Below are 23633 nucleotides of genomic sequence, written 5' to 3'. Positions count from 1 at the left end.
ACCTAAGACCGAACCCTGTGGGACCCCGTGCTTGATAGCACCCCAGTTTGAGGAATCAGCTGTTTTAACATTACACGAACCACTTATTTCAACTTTCTGCATTCTTCCAGTTAAGTATGAATTAAACCATTTGTGCACTGCCCCACTCAAACCATAATGATTTAGCTTATCTAAAAGAATTCCATGATTTACACAATCAAAGGCCTTTGAGAGATCACAAAAAATACCAATGGGTGATGTCCGGTTATTCAGAGCATTTAATATTTGATCAGTGAAAGCATATATAGCATTTTCTGTTGAAAAGCCTTTCTGAAAACCAAACTGACATTTTGTTAGTACTTTATTTTTACAAATATGGGAGGCTACTCTTGAATACATTACTTTCTCAAAAATTTTTGATAGAGCTGTCAGAAGAGAGATTGGGCGGTAGTTGTTGACATCCGACATATCCCCCTGACTGATGAGGAACAAAAAACTCTAAAATATGTGAAGGTGATGCATCGAAGGAAATGCTATATAGTGCCCTCATCTTGAGAGACATGCACATCCACTAAAAGCAAGGGAAGACATAGAAGTGGGAATAAAAAGAACACATGCTAAGTTTGAAATCCAAACAGGAGAGATAAAGTGAATAGAAGTATGTGTGTTGAGAGGTGGTGGGGTCTTGAGAAATGCAAATGACAAGAGAAAACAGAGTAATTTGAAACAATAGTTAATAACACAAGAAAAGGTTATGTTGAAGTAGCAGTCTTCTTGTTTGATGTTCATAAATTACTAGTTTTGGGAGAAGGAAGTAAAACAAGTCTTCAGGTCTTTGATATTACATTTGAACCAAAATATATGAGGGATTGGTAACAAAAATCAGCTTTCCTGTGACAATATAAAATTCTGAAAAAAATGCTTAGGTTGGATAAGAGATAATAAGTCCACTCATATCATCGCCATCAATTAAAGTCTTGATGAATTACAGGAATGATGGATGAAATCAACTGAGCACAAAATATGGATTGGGAGTAAACCAAGAAAGGTTAAAGTACTGTGGTGTAGCAGAAATGAGATAAGCTATAAACTTAATATCAAAAGTGGTAAAATGTCACATAATAAATGAAACAAGAAAGACATAAGAAATAGACTAGCACAGACCTCGAATTAAGGCCTGAATTCGAGGAAGAAATTTCTGCGAATGTGTGTCTGGATCACAGTATGTATGGAGGTGAATTATGTATTGGTGGGAAAATAAGAAATTTAAAGGGTCTGAGATGTAGTGTGGATACTGAAAATTAAGATAAGAAATGGAGAGGTCTTCCACAGACTTATTGATGAAAGGATATGTGTAAAACAATGGCTAGAAGAAGGGACAGGATGATAGGGCATGCGTTAAGACTTCATGGACAGCTACCATGGTACCAGAGGGAGCCTTAGAGAGCAAAAACTGTAGGGGGAGATAGAGATTGTAATATGTCCATGAATATTGGGTGTAAGTGCTACTCTGAGTCGATGTTGACACATAAAAGGAAATTGTAGCAGGCTGCATCAAACCAGTCAGAAGGCTGATAACTAAAAAAAACAACTTGTAAGTGTCAAGCCCATTGGTTATTTTTGTTTTGCCTTTGTTGAGACTCAAATAAGAACATACATATGACAAACATCACAGTGCCATCATTATGTGTACAAGGTTCAAGTACAGAAGCAGTCCCCTGATGAATATATTGTGAATGCTAGGTTAGACAGAAGGTTAGGTTTTGTGGAAGCTCACAATCTAGTTATCTCAATCAATTTTTTCAAGAAGTGACCCTTGCATCTTTGAACTTCTTCCTTGTGCAAACACTTGATGAAAGGCCTGTTATAGGTATGCAAAGGCCGTTCTGTATTAAATAATGCTTCCTCAACAACACACACTCGTAGCCCAAATGTGCATCAAAATGACAACTCAAAAGAAAGAAAAACAAAATGGAACTACATGGATAAAATGATGGTTGCTCAGAGAAAGAGATAATGTCAAACATCAATTTTCCACCTATTACTGAAATTAAAACAACATGGAATGTACTAAAAGAAATTGAATTGTTCAAACAGCTACCCATGAGCAAATAGGCAAATGTAAACCTGGTTGCCCGAAAACATGTCATCAGATACGGTTGCAGATAGGAGATGTTAAAAACAAAATGAGAGTGAAGAAAGAATTGTATCACATGTTTCTTACTTCAAAAAATCTGCAAACATGAACACCAATTTTGATGCTAGGCATGATGCAGAGTAGGCAGGTGCAATTGCAAATCAGCACATTACAGTGAGATCTGTGAAATACTTGATGTGCCAGAGGACGAGTGTGTTATCTATAACCTAACAAAGGAGTGGCTTAAGCATACTGCAGACAGAGAAATTCTGGACATCATTGAAAGAGGAGGCAAACTTAACACTGACTGAATGAAGGCAGGAGAGAGCTGGCAGCAGTACTTCAAAGCAGTCCCCAATGGAGAGTTCTCACATTTCTCAGTAAAACAATTGACACCTATTCCAGGTATATCATATCAATCACCAAGTCAGAAGTTCTAGAAGCCACAGGGAAAATGAAACTTGGGAAGGTGATTCGGCCAGATGATTTTCCAGCAGAGCTGTGGAAATCAAGCACTGGGAGGCAGCTGAAGGCCGACAGATTTCCCCAACGATGTCATCGAAGAGAAGAAGGTACAAATTGGGTGGAGTTTGACCAGTTCAGTCCCAGTTTGGGAACAAAAGAGTAGTCTGGCTAAATGTTCCAGCTACTGACCTGTACACTTCCTATCGCATACAATCAAGATCTTGGAGTCCATCATAGACAGCAAGATATGCAAGGTTGTCAGTGGTTTTATTGAAGGCTGTGGGACACTCATACTATATGTGTAACTTGCTTGCTTATTGAGAAACATTGTGAGAATCTAAACATCTTTACTTACCTGGACATTTTAAAGTCTTTTGACCAAGTACCAGGGGATGTCATATGATTTGTACTCTGAGAACAAGAAGTACCCGAAGAACTAACTGAATAGGATCAGCTGCTGTACCATAACCCTAAAGGTTGACAACTTTCTGCTGCTGGATATCAAATGACTCTCCTGTTTCTGTGGGTGTTTATCAGGGAGCTGCTCTTGCCCCCACTATTATTCATCATAATAATGGACACGCTCAACAGAGATCTTCAGAAATTAGCTCATTGGACCCTTCTGAATGTAGATGATGTTTTGCTGGCTACTGAAGAAAAAAATTACTTTCAACGACAAGTTCAATAATGTAAGAACCACCTTGAACACTCTGGAATTACTGGAATTCACCCACTGGAAACTGTTACTGACAAGCCATTCAGTCTAATTATAATTTTGTTCTTGGGTAATTTATTATTTTTGTAAAGTAACTAACTTTTTCTACATCTTCATGAGACATTGTAACACAGTCTGTGGTATGAGGGCTATCCACAAAGTACATTACGTTTTGGAATTAAAAATAAATAAAGTATTGGAAAAATGTTTTATTATATACAGATGAAAGCCACACTTAAATGCTACTTTTCTACATAGTTGCCATTTAAACTAAGGCACTTATCGTAGCGATGGACGAGCTTGGAAATTCCTTCGTCGTAAAATTCGGCCGCCTGCGCCTTCAACCATGTGGTTACCTCTTCTTGAAGCTGTGGGTCGTCATCAAAATGCTGCATAGCCAACCACTTCTTCATTGCTGGGAATAAGTGGAAGTCGCTCGGTGCCAGGTCGGGACTGTACGGCAGATGAGGAAACAACTCCCACCTAAAAGATTCGAGAATTTCACAAGTGGCAATTGCGTGTGGGCCCGAGCGTTGTCGTGAATCAGCAAGATCTATGAGCCCAACTTTCCCCTGCACTTGTTTTGTATTGCTCTTCTAACGTTGTGCAGAGTTTCGCAATACCTTTGAGAGTTTATTGTAGTGCCTCTTTCCAGTAAATCCACAAAAATCACACCTTTTCTGTCCCAAAAGAGGTAACCACGTGGTTGAAGGCGCAGGCGGCCGAATTTTACAACGAAGGAATTTCCAAGCTCGTCCATCGCTACGATAAGTGCCTTAATTTAAACAGCAACTATGTAGAAAAGTAGTATTTAAGTGTGGCTTTCATATGTATATAATTTAAAAAATTCCAATACTTTATTTATTTTTAATTCAAAAACGTAATGTACATTGTGGGTAGCCCTCGTACTTGCAGATGACTGAAACAGCTCTTCAGCAATTTATTTCTTCAAAAATTTCAAATTTCTATCAGTGCAGCTTAAATACACAAGTAAAGCATTAATAGTCCCTATTTTGATATTAAAGTTGCTGTTCATTTGGTTGTGGTAGTTTTCATTTGCAGTTAAGAGCCAGTGACCTGATGCAGTAAAAAACAATGAAAGTTGTACAAAATTGTTAGACTTTCATGGCCACTTGTTTACATATTGCATTTTGACTTCTGTCTCAGTTTCTTCTGCAAACATTTGTTTGATGATTGTCCTGTTGCCACATTAGCACAAGTGGCTGGCATTGTCAAAGTTTCTTGCTTCATTGCAGTTCACCACCAGCAATGAAGGGTGAAGCTTTGACTGCCAGCCATTTGTGCTGGTGAGGTGTCAGAAAAACGATGGAACAAATGTCAGCCAAAGAAACTGAAACAGAAGCCAATAAACAATATTTCAATGAAAATTATGTTTGAGTTGTTTATCAAATTGCAAATAATGTTTATTTTATGATAGTATACAATGCTAGCAGCATTGAAACTATTTGTCATGTGTTCATGTCAGATCAAAGTTGTAGTAGCATTATCTAGGATTGAAGAAGTGTATTGATAGAATATCCTTTTTTTTTTTTAGATCAAATCAATTAGGTCTCCATTATTTTATTGACTCCATTGAACTGATCATACTCTTTTGTTCCCAACAGTGTGTGCTCATTTATACCAGCCCTAAGCAGTCTGTTGCTGCCTCGTATTAACCCCATGGTACTAATAGCATCTACAGGAGCATTGCTCATATTTTTCACTGACCTGTTAATAGAAATGAGGTAAGATTCAACTGTATTCATTTTTTAAAATCCTTATATTTTTAGTATTTGTGATGTTCTATTTAGATCGTTTGAGACAAGATTATCGACTCTGACTTAGAGTACAAAATAACCTTAATATTCTCCAGTATCACTGTTGGTTTAATCTGGTGTGTATACCCAGACTGGATCAAAGCAAATTCTGCACTATTTTAGGTTCCATTGTGTTTTTCTTGCTGATACAGTGTAAACTGCTCAAAAAATATTTTGCACCATCTGTTTATCTGTGAATAAGTGTGGGCTTCTTAGGTTGAAGGTGGAATAATACCTAAGCCTAGTGAAAGCAAACACATTCCAACAGCTATGAGCCCTTTTCCCACACCAGTAAAGTTGCAAGGAGATAGAACAAATGGTCACTGGACAGTTGGTGTGATAGCTTGAGTCACAGTAACTACTAACAAACATACCAAGTTGCTTTCATATGCATCACTCCCTGGTCGACACTCTCATTACCATGTCAATCCATATCATGCATAAGTGTGGGACTCCAGCTGTAGTCTTTTATTTGTAAAAGGACTATTACACTGGTGGGGGATTGGCATCTTCTTTATAGTGCACAGATGGGGCTTCTGAGGTCACCTGCTTCACTTTATTAGAGAAGTTTTAAAAGGCTGGATTAGTAATGTAGGTTTCATGCAACATTTCTTGGCTGGTAGCTGCACAGAAGGCATGGTAGGGAGGGAACAACAGTAGTGACGGGGGGGAGGGGGGGGGGGGGGCTCTCTCTTGAGGACAGGTCAATGCGGTAGGGAAGATGTAGTTCTACAGCCTAAGCCTTTGCTTAAATGCCTTCCTTGTAGAACTTGTAAGTTACTGCTAGCAAGTCTGCAAAAGATCATATTAACATAATATGCCCATACGACAAATAATTCGACAAGTCAACCATTTATTATTAAAAACACAATGGGTACAGGATTACCCTGAAATTGGATCAGAGAGAGCATTTTATTTTCCCCTGTCTTGTACACCCTTTTTTCTTTATCTTGTTGCCGTGTTAAAATTAGCTTCTTTTCTCTAAATACAGTGGTGTTTACACAATTTCACCTCACTAACATGCTAATGCAGCCGCAATTGCAACAGAATCGTGAAAGAGTCTTCTATTAATCAAGCAACTGAGTACAAGTGCAGCTTAGCTATGTGGTAAAATACACTCCGCGTTACACACTATCATTTGCCAAAAACTGATTTTGGTTACTCAAACAGTTTATGAGATTTGAAAGATAATACGAATATTTCACTTCTACTCTCATTTGTGCAGATGATCAGAAGTGAGTCCACTACATATAATCCATTTTCTCAAGGTTGGCAATAGATATGAATCTTGTCTCAAGTTTAAAGAGAAACTCAGTATTTTAGGCCCATTTCATACACAAAAACGTGTGGACTAGCATGCACCAGACACAAGTTCAAACTCAGAGGGACCCCAATTTTTCATTGCAAAGTATTCGAATTGAGCACAGTACATTACTAATTATAGAGATTTCACAATAACTATGGCAGGTAGTGATATGATAAGCAGTTCATCATGAAGCTGACAAATGAGGCTATATGATGTGTGAGATTCAGGTTTTTAAGTGGATAGTTTGAGAAAGGTTGCAGTCAACTGGTGTGCACATGCCGCATTGTAGGAGAGATGGACGGAGAATGTTTTGTTCATTAACATACAAAGCTCACATCTGTGTAGGCAATAGGCAAGTGTGGTGGCTGCCCCTTTGGAACAGAGACATGGATTCGCCCAGCACTGAGAATGAGAATGCTTTCTGTGCACTGGTCAAGGAATCCTGCACGAGCTTTTCTCATAGATTTGTCTATTGCAGCTCTTGGTGGACCTGTGAAGTCAAACGGCAACGTTAGCACTGTATCGACGATCTCTGTTCATGGAATATGGACAAAGACTTTTCCTATTCTACTGAAAAAATAGTGTTTATGAATTTATGTCGGCAGAAGGAATTTCTGCCACCATCCTTACATCTTCATCGTGCTTTTCTACATTCCTCAAAACCAAGAAGTTCTTGAAGTTAATGTTCAGTAGATAACTAAGCTGGTCTCCCATATATCCTCCTTAGCAGGTCATTGTGTCGGTTCTCTGAAAGCTCTACTTGTTCTAAGAGGCATCTGAAGGGGAGAAAACCAGACAGTCTGTTTGCATCAATCCTTGATGCGATTAAAACTGAACTATGAATGTATCTTGTGTTCATCTGCATGACCATCCACCTTACATTATCTTAACATGATTTATCACTGCAGGATCTTTTTGGCCAAACGAGATCTCTGTGGCCAGTTAGCAGACAGTTTTTTTTTACTCCACACTGTATTTACAGATACAGTCTTTCACCTTTGGTCTTAAATTAAATGATGGCTGCAACATCAGGAACAAGATGTTTCCTTAAACTTTCTTGCTTGTGATTGGTAAATTAACACATTGTTACATGCATGGGGAAAAGCTCCGTTCCAAATGAAACAGACAAAATGCCACAAACTTCATTGGTGACATCAGTAAGTTAAATTCCAATGATGGTCTACAATTCCAATGATGGCTTTGTAACCCAAAAACTGGATAACGTGAATAAATTAAGCCTGTTGAACAGAAACAGTATTGTGCTTTTCATTTAGGTGATTATCTTGTGGCAGCACTGTTCTCATGTTGTGTGTAGTTTATGATCACTATTTCATAGAAATTCATCTTTGTTCAGACAAGAACATAAATAACATAAATAAAGACCATTTTAATGAACTCGGAGAAACTGCCAGAGAATATTTGCCTGCTCTCTCGGGTCATAAAAACTGGATTCACAATCTCTTGGAAGAGAGAATAATGTTTCAATCCACATTAAATATAAATTTAAACAAATAGCTTGTGGAAATTTCCAGTGCCTTTGTGCTACAGAAACGTTAGTCATTGTCACCAGTAAGTTTCTAGTCAATTTTAAAGGCGAAGTTCCCACTGCTACCAAATAAAGCCATAAAAACTTTGTTACCTGTCTCCATTAACATATTTGTACAAAAAGGCCTTTTCTTCTTACACTTATATAAAATATAAATGCAGAAACAAACTTTGTGCTGAAAGTAATAGAAGAGTTCGTGAACTTCGGTGGTTCCTGCCTTTAAAGTTGTATGCCTTGCAAAGCAGGTGCATCCTTCTCACTGAATTCCAAGAAAGGTTTCAACAAGTTAATTCCAAAACAAAAACTTATAGGTTAACAGAAAAGTGTAAAATACTTGAATGTTGCAAAGTAGGTCTATCCATTGAGGAAAAGTCTTTATCCGTCCTTGTGATGTAATACAACTGAAATGTAAACCCTTACGGCTATTACACCATTTGCTTATAATTGAGCTTTTCCCATCTTACAGCAAGCATGACTTTTTTATAAGTTGGGAGTTTGCAAATAACAGCTTCCTGTGAAAAGAGGTCAGATGGCATTGCTCGTACATACGAGGGGAGATCCAAAAGTTACCGGAATCGTAATGCTGCACGTCACGTACTTTTAGTAGCAGGTTGCGCCAGTAGCAGGTTGCACCACCAGAGGGTTGTAGTAGCAGCTCTGCTGAGTCATTCTGCCGCATGGCGTCACCCAACAGTGAGAAGTGTGATTTCTTTGGCAGTTCTTTGAGTGCGCCTACAGTGCAGACGTGACACGAGGAAATGGCTAGTTCTTACGAACAACGGGCGGAAGTGAAGTTTTGTTTCTTGCTCGGCAAGAACGGAGCAGAAACTGTTGTGATGATTCAGACAACCTACAAAGACCATGCTCTTAGTAAAACACAAGTGTACGAATGGTTTTCAAGGTTTAAAAAGGGAGAAATGGTGGTTGAAGATCAGCCCCGTTCCAGTTGACCTTCAACTGCTCGAAGCAAAGACAACATCGACAAAATCTGTGATCTCATCAGTGAAGATCAACGCAGAACAATCAACCAACTCGAGAACATGTCCGGGTTGTCCTGGAGCTCAATTCAGCGCATCTTGGCCATCGATTTGGGGATGTGAAGAGTGGCAGCAGCAAAATTCGTGCCGAAGCCTCTTACCGGAGATCAAGGGGATTGTTGCATTCAAGCCTGTCTCAAAATGAAGGATGCGTTCAAAGATGATCCACATTTTGTCAACAAAATCATTACAGGTGATGAGTCATGGTGCTATGGGTACGATCCAGAAAGTAAACAACAGCCATCACAATGGAAGTCATCTGGCTCACCTCGACCAAAAAAAAGCTCGACAAGTGAAATTGAATGTGAAAACGATGTTGATCTGTTTTTTTTATTTTATTTTTTTTTTTTTTTTATCAAAGGGATCGTACACTCTGAATTTGTCCCTGAAAACCAGACAGTAAACCAACAATTCTATTTGGAGGTTATGAAAGGGCTTCGCAGAAGTTTGTCACAGAAACATCTGGCTTTGTGGGATTCTGGCGTGTGGTTCCTGCATCACGACAACACTCCCGTGCACATGGCTCTCAGCGTTTGTCAGTTTTTGGCCTCAACGAAGATGACTACCTTGACCCACACGCCCTATTCGCCGGATATAGCACCCTCGGACTTCTTCCTAGCCCCGAGGATGAAAAGAGACTATAGAGGGAAGCATTTTACAAATGTAGAAGACGTAAAACGCAATGTCATGAAAGTGCTAGCAGGTATCAAAGAGGACGAATTTAAAAGGTGCTTAGAACACTGGAATGAACATTTGGACAAGTGTATTAGTGCTAATGGAGAATACTTCGAAGGAGATTAGGGTTGTATTTGAAAACGATAAAGTATATGCTTTCTAGAAAGAAATTCCAGCTATTTTTGGGTCTCCCCTTGTATGTGCAACAATATCAATGTGACATCACAGTTGTATGATACAGACACAAAATTATCTGTTGGATGCAAATATATTTGTTAAAATTAAAAACTAAGGCAGTGAAGGAACACAAACAGCAAACTAGAAATTAGTATGAAGTTTGTTGAAAACTTTCTTGCTTCAAGTAAATAAAGAAATGTTTCTCTGCTCATATTACTACAATGGCCTTCTGGATGAATTTATTCCTGAAATGAGCTATTAATGAGTTTAGATATTTATGATAGTGAAAACTGGATGTGGCGGAAATATATGTGAAACTTAGAATGGTATTGTAGTGCACCATAATCAGGTCATTCAGATTTTCTGTAGACATTCCATTGTGTTTGTCGGGAATGAGAAGCCCAGCTCTACTAAATACCCTCTTGCTAGAGGCAGGTATACATAGATCTTATGAAACTATATGGTTTGACAGACCTTTTTCAGTCTAAAAGATCTATATGTACAATATTGGAGTGGGGGAGAGTACATCTGGAAAGATGACATCAGTTTTGATCCAGTGATGGCGTATGTCACTTCACGATAGTAGATACACTAATAATGGTTGCAGTGTCATCGGCCAAAAGATAGTCTAGTGGCATAGCTACCAAATAGCTATCTGTGTCTACCCTTTAACAGGGAATGCTGACTGGAAGAAGGGTCAGCACTTGTAGGTGTGTGAAGCAGGCAAGCAATCACGCCGTGGGGACACACTCGTGCTTCCTATGGCCAACTGAGTGAGTTTGAAAAATATCAGATTGTGGCCTTCCGAGTGGTGAGATGATCCTTTTGGAGCATTGTCACACAGGTTGGATGTGCTGCGTGAGCTGTGCAATGATGCTGGTATTAGTGGCCATTTGAACATTCTCACACCTGTAGATGTGGCTCTAGATGTCCGCAAACTAGAGACTCCTGGTAGGATTGTCATATTGTCATATTGTAATGGCAGCAGTTGCATATCATACAGCTACCACAACACAGATAAAAGAGCTTATGAGCCCAGACATATCAACATGAGCCCCGTCTTCCATTCACACCTCAGCATCGACATATACACCTTGACTGACACTGACAGAGCATCAGAGCATCACTTGTAAGATTTAATGGTGCACCATGGTTTACGGCAATGAAGACAGTCTTCTGCATGCAAGTGTTGGTCGTTTGCGTGTGTGACATAGATCTGGTGAATGCTGCCTTGTAGACTGCGTTCATTCTAGACATGGACTCGCATTCGGGAGGGCGACTGTTCAATCTCGTGTCCAGCCATCTTGGTTTAGGTTTCCGTGATTTCCCTAAATTGCTCCAGGCAAATGCCAGGATGGTTCCTTTGAAAGAGCACGACTGACTTCCTTCCCCGTCCTTCCCTAATCCGATGAGACCAATGACCTTGCTGTATGGTCTCTTCCCCCAAACAACCCAACCCATTCTAGACACACTGACTGCATCCTAGGCCTTATGGTCTGGGGTGTGATTAGCTGTAAATTTCATTCACCATTTTTGTTTCTGGAGGGTACTGGTGCGTGCTGTCTTGTGGACTGCTTTCATTCTAGACACACTGACTGAATCGCAGGCCTTATGGTCTGAGGTGCGATTAGTATAACTTTCGTTCACCATTTTTGTTTCTGGAGGGTACACTAACAAGCACTTGGTATATGCAGAATGTTGTCAGACCCGTTCTTTTGCCATTCCTGCAACAGGATGGTGATGTGTTGTTCCAGTAGGATAATGCTCACCCACACACTGCCCATGAAACTCAATGTGCATTGCAAGAAGTGCTGCAGCAACTTCCCTGGCCAGTATGATCACAAGACTTGTCTCTAGTCAAGCAAGAGTGGGATATGATGGTACGAGAAGTGACTCATGCGACTTATCAACCAGCAACTTAACAGAACTATTTGGAAAGGTTGATCAGGCGTAGTGTAATGTATCCCAGGACAGTATTCACCATCTGTACAACTGACTGGATACCAAAGCCAACACGTGCATTTCTGCCTGTGGAGGCTATGCCACGTACTGATGTGAGTGTTTCAGTATTGGTCAATACGTGGTACCTCAGAACTGCTTGTGCTATTGCTCTGTAAGTGTAACCATTTCTTGTACTTCATATGCAATGTTGCAGCAATTCGTTGCTCATTCATTGCAGTAGCAGCAATGTGCATTATAATCTTCATTCACAAAATGTCTTAAATTGTTACTGTAATTTCCAATGCTATACAGTCTTACTGTGAACAAAACTTTTAGTATTTTGAAACTACTAATTCTTGTAAAAGTCCCACTTGTTTGTATACTGGTAGATTGATACACAGTATTCTCATGGCCTGTTGAACTGGAAACCTCTGAAAGACACTTCCCCCCCCCCCCCCCCCTCCTGAACAGACCTCGGAAGGCCCAATGGTACCGACTGACCGCTTTGTCATCCTCAGCCAATAGTCATCACTGGATACAGATATAGAAGGAAGTGTGGTCACCCTACCACTCTCCCAGTCAGTTTTCATGACTGGAGCCACTACTTCACAGTCAAGTAGCTCCTCAACTGTCTTCACAAGAGGTGTGTGCACCCCACTGGCCAACACTGCTTGGCAGACCCAGGCAGTAACCCATCCAAGTGCTAACCAAGCCCAAAAGAGCTTATCTTCAGTGACTTGACAGGAAATGGTATTACCACTGTGGCAAGACTGGTGGCTAGATCTTTAAAAGGGTGTCCATTTTTTTCTAGAAGTGTCTGTTCATAAAATTCTGGAACTTTATCCACAGTTTTTTTCTGCACTTACTTTTTAATTATTGTGCATAGTCTCCTTTGCAATACTCTCCTCCACAGTTGATACACCACTCCCAATGCTGTTTCCACTTCCAGAAGGTAGTCTGATATGCCTCTTGATGGATAGCATGAAGTGCTGTCTGTGAATTTTCTTTGTTGTTGTTGTTGTTGTTGTGGTCTTCAGTCCTGAGACTGGTTTGATGCAGTTCTCCATGCTACTCTATCCTGTGCAAGCTTCTTCATCTCCCAGTACCTACTGCAGCTTACATCCTTCTGAATCTGCTTAATGTATTCATCTCTTGGTCTCCCTCTTCGATTTTTACCCTCCACGCTGCCCTCCAATACTAAATTGGTGATCCCTCAATGTCTCACAACATATCCTACCAACCGATCCCTTCTTCTAGTCAAGTAGTGCCACCAGCTCCTCTTCTTCCCAATTCTATTCAATACCTCCTCATTAGTTATGTGATCTACCCATCTAATCTTCAGCATTCTTCTGTAGCACCACATTTCGAAAGCTTCTATTCTCTTCTTATCCAAACTATTTATCGTCCATGGTTCACTTCCATACATGGTTCCACTCCATACAAATACTTTCAGATACGACTTCCTGACACATAAATCAATACTCAATGTTAACAAATTTCTCTTCTTCAGAAACGCTTTCCTTGCCCTTGCCAGTCTACATTTTCTATCCTCTCTACTTTGACCATCATCAGTTATTTTGCTCCCCAAATAGCAGAACTCCTTGACCACTTTAAGCCTCTCATTTCCTAATCTAATTCCCTCAGCATCACCTGACTTAATTCGACTACATTCCATTATTCTCGTTTTTTTATGTTCATCTTATACCCTCTTTTCAAGACACTGTCCATTGCGTTCAACTGCTCTCCAAGTCCTATGCTGTCTCTGACAGAATTACAATGTCATCAGCGAACCTCAAAGTTTTTATTTCTTCTCCATGGATTTTAATACCTACTCCAAAGTTTTCTTTTGTTTCCTTCGCTGCTTGCTCAATATACAGAATGAATAACAAGGGGGAGAGGCTAAAACCCTTTACTGCTTTACACGTTTATATGCCAACTAGCTCTGCAGATGATGATGAAATTGATGAAATGTATGATGAGATAAAAGAAATTATTCAGGTAGTGAAGGGAGACAAAAATTTAATAGTCATGGGTGACTGGAATTCAACTGTAGGAAAAGGAGGAGAAGGAAATGTAATAGGTGAATATGGATTGGCGCTAGGAAATGATAGACGAAGCCGCCTGGTAGAATTTTGCACGGAGCACAACTTAATCATAGCTAACACTTGGTTCAAGAATCATAAAAGAAGGTTGTATACATGGAAGAAGCCTGGAGATACTAGACGGTTTCAGATAGATTATATAATGGTAAGACAGAGATTTAAGAACCAGATTTTAAATTGTAAGACATTTCCAGGGACAGATGTGGACTCTTATCACAATCTATTGGTTATGTACTGTAGATTAAAACTGAAAAAACTGCAAAAAGGTGGGAATTTAAGGAGATGGGATCTCAATAAACTGACTAAACCAGAGGTTGTACAGAATTTCAGGGAGAGCTTAAGGGAACAATTGACATTAATGGGGGAAAGAAATACAGTAGAAGAACAATGTGTAGCTTTGAGGGATGCAGTAGTGAAGGCAGCAGAGGATCAAGTAGGTAAAAAGGCAAGGGCTAGTAGAAATCCTTGGGTAACAGAAGAGATACTGAATTTAACTGATGAAAGGAGAAAATACAAAAATGCAGTAAGTGAAGCAGGCAAAAAGAAATACAAACATCTCAAAAATGAGATCGACAGGAAGTGCAAAACGGCTAAGCAGGGATGGCTTCATGTCTATCTCGGCCACAACAATATGTTCACTATGCTGTTTGTAGTAGCTTACGTGCACTCCTATTTTTTTTATTCATTATTAAACCTACTCCTGCATTACCCCTATTTGATTTTGTATTTATAACGCTGTGTTCACCTGACCAAAAGTCTTGTTCTTCCTGCCACCGAACTTCACTAATTCCCATTATATCTAACTTTAACCTCTCCATTTCCCTTTTTAAGTTTTTAACCTACCTGCCCGATTAAGGGATCTGACATTCCATGCTCCGATTCATAGAACGCCAGTTTTCTTTCTCCTGGTAACGACGTCCTCTTGAGTAGTCCCCACCCGGAGATCCGAATGGGGGACTATTTTACCTCCGAAATATTTTACCCAAGAGGACGCCGTCATCATTTAATCATACAGTAAAGCTGCATGCCCTCGGGAAAAATTATGGCTGTAGTTTCCCCTTGCTTTTAGCTGTTTCTCAGTACCACAACAGCAAGGCCGTTTTGGTTAGTGTTACAGGACCAGATCAGTCAATCATCCAGACTGTTGCCCCTGCAACTACTGAAAAGGCTGCTGCCCCTCTTCAGGAACCACATGTTTGTCTGGCCTCTCAACAAATACCCCTCCGTTGTGGTTGCACCTACGGTACGCAAGCCTCCCCACCAACGGCAAGGTCCATGGTTCAGCTCATCTAAAAGTCTACATGGACCAGGTCTGTAGAGTGCAGAGGATGAAGCAGCACAATGATTTCACAGATGGTCTTTCTGGTCTTGACTCATGAGCCTTGGGATGAACTTGACAGCAACACAATGCATTCCTATATACTGTGTAAGGATTTCATGACATGATCCAATTGAAATATTATATTCTTTTGCAATCTCTCGGACAGTCACTCTTCGATTGCCGTGCGCAATTTTGTTGACATTCCTAACATGAGTGTCATCAATAGATGTCTAAGGGCGTCCTGAACGAGGGTCATCTTTAACTTCGTTCCAGCCATTCTTAAACCATGTGAACCATTTTTAATACTGAGTACGGCTTAAGCACTCATCACTGTAGGTTTTCTGCATCATTTGGTGTGTGTCTGTAAAGGATTTCTTGAGTTTCACGCAAATCTTGATGCAGACACATTGTTCCTCTAACTGTGCTATCTTAGAATTCACAAAATGTGCAACACAACGTTCTACTCAGTACAGCACTGAACAGTCACTAACAGGCATACAACATGAAACTTCCAGCAGTCACTCATTAAATACAGATGTGTGCAGGGGTGCCAACCTTATTTCACTCCAACACAGCAATGGCACAAAATTATGAATGTTCTAGAATTTTTTTGGACAGACCTGCTACAGACTGAAGCAATGAATGAAAATTGGTACCAAGGCCAGGCTTCAAAACCAAGTCTTGTGCTTACTGGTCAGATGCACTAACCACTATGCCATTCTGGCACAGTGGCCTTTCACAATTGCACGGACAACACTATCATGCCTCCGTCCGCAGTCCAAATTCCCATTGATGCATTAGCCTATTGGTATACCCCTAAACTTGAACAGCATTGCAGAGGCTCTCCAACTGTATTGGAGTAGCACCTTGGCATCAAATGAAATGGTGGACCACACTTGAAACCCAGGTGCAGATGCTTTAATCAAATGAAACTGTATTGTTAAAGAGACCTTTTCAAATTTCAAACATTTGTATGCAGGCTGAAGTGGCAAATGAAAATTTGTACCAAGACTGGGATTCAAACCCACACCTCCAGATGGTGGTGGTAAGTGCAAGTGCTTAGTGAGCAGGAGACCTGGGTTCAAATCCTGGCCTTGGTACAAATTTTTACTTGTCACTTTGGTCTGCATATATGCAGCATAGATATAGGAGCAACTACAGTACTGGAACACTGTCAACTTTTGTAGTCTTTGTAGCCTCTTGAATACTTTCAGAAACTGTATTAATTTGACCTTCAGACTCTGCCGGATACCTGAAGGAGCCACGAGCATTGTGCCTCATGCACTCTGTTCCCAGTAAAGTTGAACTTGACTAACGAAGATGCAGTCAAGAAAATGGAGCAATCAACCCCAGGCAGATAAATCTGCCGGAATGCATGGCTCTATTTAAGACATTTGATGGTCAATCACAACCTGCTCTTCAATGGCAACCCTCCTGATATCATGCAGTTTGTTCCAGGTTCCATTACAAGTGTTTCCTTGCCTACCTTCTCTGTAAACCATGGTGGTGGCGGCGGTGGTGGTGGTGGTGGTGGTAGCTAGTGTTTAACGTCCCGTCGACAACGAGGTCATTAGAGACAGCACGCAAGCTCGGGTTAGGGAAGGATTGGAAAGGAAATCGGCCGTGTCCTTTCAAAGGAACCATTCCGGCAATTGCCTGAAACAATTTAGGGAAATCACAGAAAACCTAAATCAGGATGGCTGGAGACGGGATTGAAGTGTCGTCCTCCCGAATCCGAGTCCAGTGTGCTAACCACTGCGCCACCTCGCTCAGTGTAAACCATGGTATCAGGGGCTTATACCATTGTGTGTGATGGATGCCATGATCCCAAAGTGATTGTATAGAGATGGTTGTATACTGTCAGGGTCAACAAAGCATTTACAGTTTTCTCCAAAAAAGGCAGTGCACAGCTATGTTGCATTCACTTACAGTTCCTATGAGTTGTAATTTGTAGTTACTGTTTGAATGACGTTAGTGTGGTGTACATGCTGTGGTGCCCCATCAAGGGTCCCATGTTATCTGTCTGCTACCAGTAGGTAGCAGTACTAGTAATTTCTGCTAGAGTATTCGTTATTCTTCAGATTTTACTCTCTGTTAATATAGTGTTGAACCAGATATCGCAAGAGACAAATTTGGGACTATACTGTTGAATGTGCACATAATATTCCACTGAAAATTTATTTCATTGACACCAGGTGCCACATAAAGCATTTGTGTAATAGTGTATATTGCAAAAACGAAACTGCTGGTATCTAACTGCTGAAACACCAGAGAAAAACTCACTCTCTCTCTCTCTCTCTCTCTCTCTCTCTCTCTCTCTCTCTCTCTCTCTCTCTCTCTCTCTCTCTCTCTCCCTCTCCCCCCCCCCTCTCCCTCTCTCTTCACCCCCCCCCCCCCATTCTTGCGGAAGGGTTGTTACTTCAGAATTAGTTAACTCTGAGGATAGACTTTGTCCAAATGCATATCAATGATTTAAATTGTACTTCAAATCAGTCACTCAGTATCTCAATTATATGGTGACAGATATGGCACTTGTACTCCTTATATTATTTGTATTCCACACAATACTTTTCATTGTTGTATTTACATCTTTTTAAGAAAATTCGTGTCAATATTGCCTTAGGTGTTTCTACACTTCTCTGGAACTCAAATTTATCTTCCTGAAAATCAGCTTCTGTTACTCTTCCACTCCTCTGCAGATAATCTTTGTTTTACAACCATAACACATTAAACTGATGGCTCAATAATACTCTCACCTTTCAACTTTGGTATTCGGATTAATACTTTCTTTTTGAGGGAAGTCTGGGGGTAGTGTGCCAGTCTCCCACATCCTACGTATCAGATGAAACAATTTTGTTATGGCTGATTCTCCAAAGAACTTTAATAATTCTGAGGGAATTTTATGTACTCCAAGTATATATTTTTATTTTAACTTACTAGGTCTTTCATTACTGTGTCAATTTCTTCTCACAGTGTCACATCACACATCTCATTTCCATCCATTGCCTCTTCCCTTTCCATAATATTGTCTTTTAAGTTTGTTTTCTTAGTGTAGTATATTCCTTCCACCTTTTAGCCTTCCCTTATTTGCTTAGTACTGTGTTGTTATCTAAGCTACTGATGGTCATACAGCTGCTTCTCTTTTTTCCAAAAAATTTCCTGTAAGTGCTATCTCGCTTTTCTGTAGACACCCATGCCTCTACAGCTTCTCATATAATCATTCTTGTTTTCTCACTTTGCATTTTCTGTTAATCTCTTGTTTTTGGTGTCCACATTCTGTTCTATCCACTTAATTTTTAAATTTTCTCCTTTCATCAATTAAATTTAAGGTCTTATGTAATATCCAAGGTTTTCTAGTGGGCCTTGTCATTCTGCATAGTTTTTTTTTTTTTTTTTTGTTTGCTTCCTTCACTGTTTCATGTCTCAAAGCTAACTATCATTACCATCAAATGCATTAATCACATAAAAAGGCAACTACACACTTGCATCTGATTGGGTGCATGACCCATAGATGTGTGTCAAAGCACAACTATGTGACTAGCATTCAAGCTGCAGGTTTCTCCCCCATTTTAAGCACATGTTCTACCCACTCCCACAACACACACACACACACACACACACACACACACACACACACACACACACAAGCTTTCATTCCATAGACTCACACAGAGAGCAGTCTCAGATCACCAGTGCTGTATTCAAAGTATAATGCAGAATTTATTACTGACATATATTTTCTTACTTCATTTATTTTTGAGGGTGATTTTAATATGAAATACATTTGGCAGCATGATTGTGCTTAAATCTGCTTTATGTGTAACACATTTTCTGCGTTTCGTAGGAACTATCATATGGCTGACACATTTGCTGCCATACTAATAGCAGTCATGATGTGTGCAACTATGTTGCCTATGAGTGTCTATACTGGGAAAGTGCTTTTGCAGGTAAGTTTTATCATACTACATATTTTGGTTTCTGTTTGAAGTATCAGTAGCTAGAACTCAACAGTAAATCTGAAGTATATGCTGCGTGACAGAATAATATTTGGAGATTATTAAAATGGTTATAGACTTAATTCTTCTATGTATTATTTGTGCCAATAAGTTTATACAGCAATGTTAGATCTGTGTGCAGATGTGAAGGTATTATATTATTTAATGAGCATTTGGTACAAGATGAATCAAATATGATTGTACCTCAGACTGTGCTATGTAACTGGATAGTACCTCACTGAAATGCTTGCAAAGATATTCTGTGGCGATACCTGTAAGACACCGCTAGCCCACGCCTCTCGCGGTGTGCGTTTAACCCCATTTAAATGACGCGCCAAGCGTGCGCCCAGCAGCTGTACGATTAATTAAATAATCGGCGTGCGAATCACAGTTGAAATCTCTGGTCCAGAGGGACGTGAAGAGGCTGTGGTCCAGAGAGAGGGTAGAGTCAGTCGAGTCTTGTTCAGTCTTAAGAGTCAGTCGAGCTAGAAAGTGTCTTGTGAAACGATCATTCTGTGGATAATATTAGTGTGATGATTTCTTTTATATGTGTTGTGTTGTCTTCTTCGATGAGTAAAAGAAAAAAATATAGGTAAAATAAATTTTTGTGATGTCCATCAATAAGTTCATTCCAGTAAAAATAGAACCACTTCCCTTCACCTTTATTCACCCTTTTTTCTTTCTTTCCTATCAACAAAAACAAAAAATTACCCCCCTCCTTTTTTTTTTTTTTTTTTTTTTTTTTTTTTTTTTTTTTTTTTTTAATTCCGGACATCACAATTCTTATGTCTTTCCCCCTCCCTGCCCCATGCATCCACCTTATCCCACCACCCATGCAGATTGTGGCCCCTGTTGGACATGGTAGCAGCCTGCAGTCCGGCCACAGCAGCCAGTGACAGTGGTCATACATGTGCGAGTTGTGCTTGTGTGAATGTGTGTTTTCTATTATGGCCATTTGGCTGAAAGCTCAAATGCATAGCAGTCTTTTCATTGTTGCCTCTCTATGACTCAGCATCTTCTCTGTTTGGTGAGTAGCAGTCTATTCATTTCATAATAATGTTGTTAGTCCATCCTGGACTTTCCATTGTTTAATTAATCACTTGTTTTGGGTGATTTTAGGGTCCTTCAGTTTTTTTCCTTCATTCATTTTTCCAAAGTCAGATTTTAGTATTTGAATGTATCCAACATGTTTAGATGAGGAGATGTATAGGTTTATTTTCTTTTCGAATTTTTTCCACGAGATATATTTGAGTCATATTCCATTCGTATATATAGAAAAAATGTTAATTTTCTGCTAACACAAGTTATTTAGTTTCTTTTTTCCATGTTGATTGTGTCATTAATTTCAATAAATTGACTCTTTTCTTTTTCTTAAAAATTATCCCCCAATATGCATCTAAAGAGTGTAGGTGAAAGTGTGTCTCCTTACTTTGAATTGCTCTGTATTCTGAATGATTTAAGAATTTTCCTGAGAATTTTGACTTTAGATTTGTTATTTGTGAGTGATTGTTTTTGAAGTTTATCAGTTTGTTATTTACCTTGAATTTGTAGCATGAAGAGCAGGTTTTAGTACACACACTGGGGTGAAGAAAGTCATGGAATAATGATATGCACATATACAGATGACAGTAGTGTTGTATACTCAAACTATAAAAGGTTAGTGCATTAGTGGAGTTGTCATTTTATTCAGGTGATTCATATGGAAAGATTTCCATTGCTTATTGTCAAAAGTATGATCACAAGGGGTATCAAGGGAAATTTGTGACTGGATGGAGGACTTTTTGGTAAGAAGGACACAGCCTGTTAATTGGATGGAGAGTCAACAGATGCAGAAGTAACTTCGGGTGTGCCCCAGGGAAGTGTGTTGGGTTGGGACCCTTGCTGTTTGTATTGTATATTAATAACATCGCAGACAATATTAATAGTAAAATTTGGCTTTTTGCAGATGATGCAGTTATCTATAATGAAGTACTGTCTTGAAAAAAGCTGCATAAATATTCAGTCATATCTTGATAAGATTTCAATGTGGTGCAGAGAATAGAAACTTGCTATAAACGTTCAGAAATATAAAATTTGCACTTGACAGAATGAAAAAAAATGTAGTATCCTATTACCATAATATCTATGACACTGTTGGAATCAGTCAACTCGTACAAATACCTGGGTATAACACTTTGTAGGTATATGAAATCGAATGATCAAATCGTTTGTCATGGGTAAAGCAGGTGGTAGAATTTGGTTTATTGGTAGAATACTGGGGAAGTGCAATCAGTCTACAAAGGAGGTGGATTACAAATCATTGCATGACTCATTGCTCATATGTGTGGGATCCATACCAAATAGGACTAACAGGGGATACTGAATGTATACAGAGGAGGGCAACATGAATGATCACAAGTTAGTTTAATCTATGGGAGAGTGTCACAGCAATACTGAAGGATCTCAAATGGCAGACTCGGGTGTAAACTTTCACGATAAAGTGTATTAACAAAGTTTAAGGAACCGGCTTTATATGATTACTCTAGGAATATACTAAAACCTCCTACTTATTGCTCACATAGGGATCATGAGGATAAGATTTGAATATTCTTTGCGTACTCCATACGTGAATGGAACAGGAAGAAATCCTAATAACAGGTACGATGGGAAGTATCCTCTGCCATGCACCTCACTACAGTTTGTAGGGTATAGATACCAATGTAGATGGAGTTATGGCTGCACAACAGGAATAAATAAATTTTGAATGAGGAATGGTAGCTGGAGCTAGACACATGAGACATTCCACTTCGGAAATCGTTAGGGATTTCAATATTCTGAGGTCCACAGTGTCAGTAGTGTGCATAGAATACCAAATTTCAGCCATTACCTCTCACCACTGACAATGCAGTCACTTTTGGCCTTTTCTTAATGACCAAGAGCACCTGTGTTTGCATAGAGTTTTTGATATTAAAAGACAAGCCACACTGTGTGAAATAACTGCAAAAATCAATGTGGAATGTATGACAAACATATCTGTTAGGACAGTGCAGTGAAGTTTGGTGTTAATGGACTGTGGCAGAGACAACCAACACGAGTGGCTTTGTTAACAGCACATCATCTTCCTTGCAGTGCCCCTTCTCGGCTTATGACCACAACAGTTGCACTCTATAGATGACTCGAAAACTGTGGCCTGGTCCAATGAGTGCCAATTTCAGGTGATAAGAACCGATGATAGGGTTCCAGTGTGTGCAGATCCCATGAAGCCATAGGCCCAAGTTGTCAACAAGGCACTGTGCAAGCTGGTGGTGGCTTCATAATGGTGTGGGTTGTGTTTACAAAAATGGACTGGACGCTCTGGCTCAACTGTACTGATTATTGACTGGAAATGTTTATGTTCATCTACTTGGAGACAATTTGCAGCCATTTGTGGACTTCATTTCCAAACAATGATATCGTGTCTCTGGGCCATAGTTATTCATAAATGGTTTGAAGGCTGTTCTGGATAGTTCAAGTGAATGATTTAGCCACCCGGATCATCTGTCATGTATCCCATCAAATACTTGTGGGACATAATGGAGAGCTCATTGACGAACAATGTTCTGCACCTGCAGCTCTTTCACAATTGTGGCTGGCAATAGAGGCAGGGTACACGGGACTTCCAACGACTTGTTTAGTCCATGCCACTTCGAGTTGCTGCGCTATGCCTGTCAGAAAGAGGTGTGGCATGATATATTAGGAGGTATCCCATGACTTATTATGTTCTTTAAAATTCTATAAATGTGGTTTCTGCATAACCTTTCTTTGTAGATTTTATCCTGATATTCCAGTTTTTATCAATATGATTTTCCACTCTGCTTCATATTGCACTAACATGGGATTTTGTGAGTTTTGGAATAAGTGTGACTCCCCTACAAATGTTTGTACTTGTTTTATCTGTCTCTTTAGAAACTGATAAATTTTGATCGCCTGAAAAACTGTTAAGTTAGAATGTTAAGGATGATGGGAGACGGTGGCTACATGAACAGTGTATTTCCTGTATTGAAATATGATGATGATGATGGATTATTAAACATATCCAGGCATCAGTTTTCTATCTACCTAGTTTGTATGTCTTGCTTCTGAAAGTTTGTTATGTGCCATTTTCTGTAGATTCTTTGTTTCCTTTTTTAATTCTTAAGTTGTTGGTTCTTCTAAATTAGGTGGTGCAGAGTTCACATCTTGTTTGTCTACTGTTTGGAAGATTGATCTTATTTTGGATGCTACAAAGTTGAGAAGTTAGCTTAGTAATAAACGTGTAGTGAAAAATTATTTGCATTGTCAAATTCAGGTCCCAAGTTTCTTTTCTCTATCAAAATTCTTCAAGAGTGAAGTTTATTTAATATTTTGTGAGACATATTGTGTTATTCCTTTGAAATGCCTCTTCAACTTTCCATGTCTTATT

At 39.5% G+C, this 23633-nt stretch overlaps 1 protein-coding gene across 12 annotated transcripts in view; it reads left to right on the top strand.

Annotated features, from left to right (window-relative positions):
• Nucleotides 1-23633, top strand: part of LOC126278659 (zinc transporter 6-A-like) — a 471888-nt gene that overhangs the window by 426545 nt on the left and 21710 nt on the right. For 6 of the 12 annotated variants that reach the window (XM_049978881.1, XM_049978875.1, XM_049978874.1 and 3 more), the window contains exons 6-7: nt 4922-5041; nt 19063-19165. The exons of 3 other annotated variants lie outside the window; for them this stretch is intronic. In XM_049978881.1, coding sequence (XP_049834838.1) covers nt 4922-5041; nt 19063-19165 — 223 coding nt within the window. The remainder of the gene's footprint in view (nt 1-4921; nt 5042-19062; nt 19166-23633) is intronic. 3 more of the 12 variants (XM_049978882.1, XM_049978876.1, XM_049978887.1) reach the window with 1 other exon arrangement.

Source organism: Schistocerca gregaria, chromosome 6 (genome assembly GCF_023897955.1).
Source record: "Schistocerca gregaria isolate iqSchGreg1 chromosome 6, iqSchGreg1.2, whole genome shotgun sequence".
Classification (NCBI taxonomy): domain Eukaryota; kingdom Metazoa; phylum Arthropoda; class Insecta; order Orthoptera; family Acrididae; genus Schistocerca; species Schistocerca gregaria.
Note: the sequence above shows the minus strand (reverse complement) of the source record. Positions and strands in the feature narration are given on the sequence as shown.